Source organism: Athene cunicularia, assembly GCF_003259725.1.
Source record: "Athene cunicularia isolate RWA chromosome 1 unlocalized genomic scaffold, athCun1 chr1_part1, whole genome shotgun sequence".
In the NCBI taxonomy this organism is placed as follows: Eukaryota; Metazoa; Chordata; class Aves; order Strigiformes; family Strigidae; genus Athene; species Athene cunicularia.
The window spans coordinates 98,650,594-98,657,624 of record NW_020799091.1 but is presented as its reverse complement, the minus strand read 5'-3'; the positions used below and the strand labels follow the sequence as shown (position 1 = coordinate 98,657,624).

At 34.6% G+C, this 7,031-nt stretch overlaps 1 protein-coding gene across 2 annotated transcripts in view; it reads left to right on the top strand.

Moving 5' to 3' along the window:
* SON (SON DNA binding protein) overlaps positions 1–7,031 on the top strand; it is a 38,768-nt gene that overhangs the window by 16,978 nt on the left and 14,759 nt on the right. For both annotated transcript variants that reach the window (XM_026841396.1, XM_026841404.1), the window contains exons 4-7: positions 29–169; positions 1,961–2,149; positions 6,380–6,490; positions 6,890–7,006. In XM_026841396.1, the coding sequence (XP_026697197.1) occupies positions 29–169; positions 1,961–2,149; positions 6,380–6,490; positions 6,890–7,006 (558 nt within the window). The remainder of the gene's footprint in view (positions 1–28; positions 170–1,960; positions 2,150–6,379; positions 6,491–6,889; positions 7,007–7,031) is intronic.

Sequence of the window (7,031 nt, the reverse complement as noted above, 5' to 3'; positions counted from 1 at the left end):
TTTTTTTTTTTTTTTTTTTTTTTTTTAGAAATGCAAGAAGATTGCTCAAAGTACAGATGATGTGATAGTGAACAAACCTCATGTTTCTGATGAAGAGGAAGAAGAACGTCCTTTCTATAATCATCCTTTCAAGCTCAGTGAACCCAAACCTATTTTCTTCAATTTAAGTGTGAGTGTTTCTTTAATTTTCCATATTTTAAATTGTGGTAATTTTTATATAATGCAAGTAATTTTACAGAAGTGAAACAGGTATTAGTAATAATTGTGATGGAATTGCACTGGGATGTTATTAAAAGTATACTTAGTACAATAGGAAACTTACCTGCAGTCTGTGAAATTGTGGTAGTTGCCATAATTGGGTTGAAACTTTTTTTTTTCATTAATGTCTGCAGCTTTTAAAGCTTAAATAACAATAAGAGGATCGGTTTTACTTCACATCTTCATTGCAGAAATATCAGTATGAATTTGCAAACAGCATTGGAATTGGAAAATGCTTTTGGAGCAGCACTGTTTTTCTTTAAAAAACAAACCCCAGCAAAATTCTAAAATAATTTTGAGGTGTTTTAAGTGAGATGATGCTATCATCTTTGTGCGGACTTAAAATCTTGTATGTCCGCTGCTTCAGTAGATCTCAAGTGTTTACTGAAGCAGAAGAAAATTCTGTTAATTTTGAGATTAGCCAATAGAGAATTAAATACTGTATTAAGAATGAGGATCACTGATGTTTCCTGTTACAAAGAAGGGTCTAAATGTTCCATTAAAGCTCCTCATTGGGGGACTGCTTCTGGCTGTGTCAAAGCTTGCGTTGACGTTTTCTGGTATGAGCATGTTAAAAAGAATAAAATGAGGGAGCATTTCTTTAAGTGCATCTGGGATTCGTTTGAATCATAAATTAGAATTTTTCTAGTTTTGGGTTTGGGTTTTTTTTTTTTTTTTCAGTTTTATCTTTGGGGGCTTTTGTGCCCACAAAAGTCTGCTCCGATTTTGCAGGGTATAAAGTACTATGAAAGTATTGATATGCTAAGTAAAAATATAAATAGGATTTATGTATTTTATATATAGCTTTATGGCATACACAAAATAAGCAGTAATACATACTTGCATAAGGTGTAAGATAGGAATAGATTTATGCTTTATGTTGTACCAGTAGAAAGTGGTATGACAATAATAAAGAAACCTTGGATTTCTTACACGTTCCAAAGAGGAATGTTCTTTAGTGGTTATGGGCTGCTTTGTCTGTTTTCCACACTTCAGACCCTTTTAGTATCATTCTTTGCATTCTTTCTGAAAGCATACTATCACTTCCATCCATGTTTCTTTGATAGTAGGAATTTACCCAATATTGGGAGCTGTCTGGGTTCTGTTTGCCTCTTGGAAGAGGAAACTGTGAAGAGATTTCTGTAGACTCTAAATTTAGTAGCAATACTGTCTAAGGAAAACAAGCTCATAGACTTAATCTACTTTGAGATTCATGCTGCTATTAACTAGAAAACAAAATGTTGAAAACGGCTCTCTCTGTGTATAGTAATGTAGAGCTTTTTATCATCATGTGGATATCACAGCCGATGTTTTTTGCTGTTCAGGATTTTTATTATTGAGCTTTCCATTACAAAATGCATGTGTGGCAGATTAAGATTGTTCTCCTTCTGATGGGGTGGAGAGAAAGCAGAGACATTAATTGTGAGAGAGAGATTTTGTGTATTTTTGGCTGCTGAAGCTGATTTAAGCTATATTAGTTTCTAGCTGTTTCATCTGCTCTTACACTGCAGTTTGTTGCTCACTTGCATGTTTTTAGGGCTGTGCTCAAATTATTTGTTAAAAAGGCTTTTGTTCTGATGCTAGGAAAGATGACTGTTTTATGAAAACTTAATACCAAGTGCATGCAATAAATTGTTTCTCAAAGACATGTGAATATTGTGTGTTTTCAAGTTTTAACTTTTTCTAATTTTATTTCTTTAAGACTCCAAGCATAAAACCAGCACCACCACCACAACCAAAAAATCAGGTCAGCCTGTCAAAGGAATTTCCTGTTTCATCTGGGTCTCAACATAGGAAAAAAGAAGCAGATAGTGTCTATGGAGAATGGGTTCCAGTTGAAAAAGGCAAAGAAGAAAGCAAGGATGATGTTTTCCCCAAACCATCCATTGAGGTAAGGAAGGGAAGGAAGGCATATCATATAAGAAAACCAAAACCATTACCTGGTCAGTCTGGTATCAAATTGCAGCCTGTGAAAAAAACCCGCTTACGTAGGTAGTATCTAACACTTAAATAAGCTATTTATCTGAACTGTTGTGGTCTTCAGATTTGGTTGTCATGCTCACGTGGCCAATGATGAAAGCAACCGGTAACCATATTGTGTGCTTTTGTCAACTTGTAGCTACTTTGTCCCACTAGAATTTAAAATTTTTTGCTTGAAGATGAAAAGCAGGTTTCTTGTCCAGTTTCCTGCAGAAACTAATACCCTAAGTTGCTACTTACATAATTATAAATTTAATAATAATTAGAATTGTCCTACTGATTTTTAGAGCAATAACGTTGCATTGGAATGTAATCCATTAAAAATAGATTTGAAAGTAGTTTCTAAAACTGCCATTTCCTCTGGATATATATAATAATTTCTTAGCTTTACAGTCACATTTTCTTACAAGTTGTCTTCCATGTGTCCTTCCAAAGGAAAATCTAGTTGTATGTATAATAACAAGGAAAAAAAAAAAGCGCGAATGTTTTTCCCCTTGAAATGTCTTCAAAAGGATATTTTGTGGGGGTTTTGTAATTAAGTAAATTAAATATTTAAGACAGATGTAGATTTTTTTCAAGTTATGTTAACCTTACTCCACCTGAAGACTTGTTCTCATACCTTACAAAGCAAATAAACAAAAAAGCCTTGGCATCAATTTCTGATGAAGCAATCTTTCCACTTGATGTGTTAGTTTTTCAAGAACTTTCTAAGATTGTGCAGTTCACTTCCTGAAGCACAGAAGATACTTTCTTCTGGGTCATTTACAGCACCAACAGCACAGTGAATATAACTCATTTAACAGACATTTTCATAGCATACCTCGGAGTCTGATGGTCAGGTATTCAGTTCATTGTTCCCTTAGTGTAGATGGTAACTGCCACTTGGTCTTTGTCGTGAACCACTAATAAGACAAACATTCTGAAATATTTGTGCAGAATGTCATTCCCATTTACTAGTGTATATGTAAAAAGTCCAGAGCATAGAAACATTGTATACTGGCATTTGACCCTGTTTTTACCAGATGGTAAAAGGTCTCGTCCTTCAAATGGTTAATGATATGCTCATAGTTAGGCAAGCTCTGTAGATCCCTGCATCCAGGTTGCCAAGGATGCTAGCGCTCATGTCTTTGACAAATTGGGTTAGCTAAGCACTGATGGTTTGTGTATTGACTATGTAGAAAAGGCCTTAAAAATTGACAATGGAGTAAATATATTAAACATAACTTTCTTTCCTTTCTGTCATGTGTATCCTTACAAATGCTTGTAACAATGTTGTCTGTTTTTATATTTTGTAAATAAATATTTTTATTTGCATTTACCTTAACTTGGTTTGTGTTAAGGGTGATTTCAAGGGTGATTAGCTGACAGTAGAGCATACCATCCCCTTGGGTTTGACAATCCTTAATTTTGAAATACAGGAGTACTGTTGTAGTAGCAGCATCCCTGTGTGTTCCTACAGGGAGTCTGAAAGGTAACAGAGTGCTTCTCTGCTTAATTTTTTAAATGTTTATGAGGACATTTTGTGGATGAAATGGCTCTCTTTGAGCAAAATAAGCCAGATAAGCTCCCTTGCTCTTGGAGTAGGGTAGTGGGGGAGTGTGCTTGGATCCTCAGGGAGTTTGACATTTAATTTACCTACATTCAGTGTTTCTAATTTTGAAATCTGATTGTGACACTTCTGATTCAAGTCTATATTGACATTAAAAAATACATACTTGGCTTTATTGTTACGTTTTTATTCAAGTCACAGAACTAGTTATGGGAATAAGCAGTCTGGAATGGCCCTGCTAATATATTATGAATTGGTTTAATAAAACTTCATCCTCTTAATATAGTTGTTTGTAGTAGGAGGAGGTGGAGGAAAAACTCTTGTAATCTGAAGCATCAGCATGTCTCTAGAAGCCAGAGAAACCTATGAGAAAGAAGCTATATTTGAAAGTACAGAGTTGTATTTAAGTTTGGAGTGTACGCAGATGACTATTATGCAGAGAAGCCGTCGTGATCTAAAAATCTAGTAAATGCATTTGGTGTATCGGTGGACCTACAAAGTATGTCAAAAATGCCTATTGTCAGCCTCTTCCTTCTTGCTTCAATATTTGTGATTTGTGTCTGTGGGGAAAATGTCATTAAAAGTCAGGATTGGAATGGCAGAACTCTTATGGAGAATAGCATGCTGAACTTGAAACTGTTTTACTTGACTAAATAATAACAACTTTTCATACTTCAAGCAGAGATATTTTTTTTTTCAAGATCCAAAGCTGCCATCGAGTGTCTTGACATAATACAAAGCCATGATGGTCTCCAAAATGGTGACTGACCATGTGGGGAAAGTGTATGGGAATTCTAACTAACCAGGGTATCTACTAATAGGCCCCAGTCCGGTAAAGCACTAAAGTACACATGTGTGTTTAAGTATGCGAGTGGTCCCAATGTGGTTTCAGTGGACTACTTGCATGCCTATGTGTATTGCTGGATTGAAGCTTTTGGTGAGTAGAATAACTTTTATTTATCTCCTGAACCAGTTTCACAAACAAAACATTAAAGAATTATTGTAACTATGTGAGGGAAACCTATTAACTCAAGAAAGTGTATATTGTAAACAGACATTCTTTTTGACTGTCATGCTAGGTGATTGCTGGAAAACTTTTTAATTCTTCTTATACCTTGTTTATGATGTGTTTTTTGTCAGCTGGGACAATAAATAAACACCGAAGTCAGTTTCATAGACACATAGGACTTGTGGGATTTTAAGTCTGTCTTGGTCGGTGCCAGATGTTTCAGTAATGATCTTCCCAAAGGAAATACTTTTTGTCCTAAACAGTAGAAAAAATTGCCCCTCTTAAAATTAAGATTTAATGGCCAGAGTACAAAAGTAATTACTCTGTTTTATGCAGTTGTAGACACTTATGTCTGTCTCTTACTGTTTTCAATATTTACTAAATTCTTGACCTGGTTCCTGTCACAGGTATTTTGTGGATTAACTGTATTTTTCTGGACAGCAGAGTCAATTTAAAATTAGTTTCAGTGTCTTGTACTGGCCCTTTAGTATAATATGTGAGAGGCTAAGATTATGAGTTAGTACCTAACAAAAGATACAAGTCTTTTGTAATACAAATTTTTTAAAAATTAAACCATCAAATTACTTACATGTCTATATGCCACCTGCTGTTTTGATTATTGGGTTTCTTCTGTGCTTCAAACAGGTCCCAGCCCTTTCAGTCTCCTTCACATACTCATCTCTAAAGAAATTTCACTTGTCTCTGAGCACTGTTCTTTTTCTCCTTTCAAGATAAAATGATCCATAAAGTGCATATCATCTGAAGAACAAGGCACAAGTAATTTTGCAAAAGAGCTGTATACTAGCCATAATTGATTACATCTTTATATCCCCAAATGTTTTGGATTTCTCTTTCGATTGCTTTGCACATAGAGTAGAGGTTTGTATTGAGCTGCTTCATTTGCTCCATATTTTGACCCAAATTATTCTGATTAGTATGAGTGAGATGAATAAAATTTAAAGAAAAACAGATTCTAAACTTAGTTCAGCAGCACAGATCTAAATAAACCTTTCCAAAATGGTCAATTTTATGAGCTACCAGGCTGGCTTTACTTTTATTCAAGACTGTTTTAGGCTGAAGATTAAGATATAACCAACTAAAGCCAAGTTAGTAGAATACATGTGATTCTTGCTGTAACGTTTTTATACATACAGCTTGAAGTTTCAGTGTCACTTAATAGTAGAGTGCTCATGTGAACAGCTCTGTATGAAGGCTTTTTTTTTAATAATAATTCTTAGCTAAATTACATTTAATTCTGTTGGTTATTAAGATTCCATTGAACAAGAAGATGCTTCGCTATTTAAGTATTATACACCAGGACTTTTTGTGACCAGAATAGTTCTCTGAAAATAATTATTTTGATATCTTATATGTACAGGTGATATTAAATTATCAGGTTGTATATACTTAATAAGTAGTCCCAGGATTTTTTTCACATTGCCTATTTTTATATCAAACCAGCTATTCAATGTGTAAACCAACTTTGTAGTATCTGTGGCATTTATTTTACAACAGCTTTTTCCAGATCAAATCAATATTATTGTGGTCTGATGTATTTTTAAAAATAATATTTTTCTTCCTAGGGTGTGGACATAACTACAGCTATGAATGATCGAGCAGTGGCTCAGAAAAGGCTTAATGAAAACACGTTTGATTTAGAGGCCATGTGCATGTTAAATCGTGCACAGGAACAGGTACGTTGCACTTCATCATGGGAAAAACTTCTCATGAAATTAAAGAAAGTAAACATTTTACTCTTCATACCAGCTGATTTTTCTTACACATTTAAGTACAGGTTTTTGGAAGCCCAGTTTATGAGCACATGTTTAAAAATTCTGCCTTTATTTGGCACTTCATAATGGTGATTTATGAGGATAAACAAACAATGAACCATGAACTTGCTAGACTTTGAGCTCAGGCTTCAGGTTGACATACACTCAGCTTTTTGGAGCGTCTGCTTACAAATGAGTATTAATGAACATAGCACTAAATGTAAGTGAGGAATCATTCTGAAGATTATTGAGAAACAGAATTGCAAAGGAAGAATGTGCAAATTTTTATTTTAGTCTTAACATTTTATTTTTATTTTGTAGATTGACGCCTGGGCTCAATCAAACTCCATACCTGGCCAGTTCACAGGAAGTACTGGAGCACAGATACTGTCCTCAGATGAGCTGACCAACAGTGGTCCCCAAGCATGGATTAGAAAGGTAGAAGTTATACAGACATACTTGT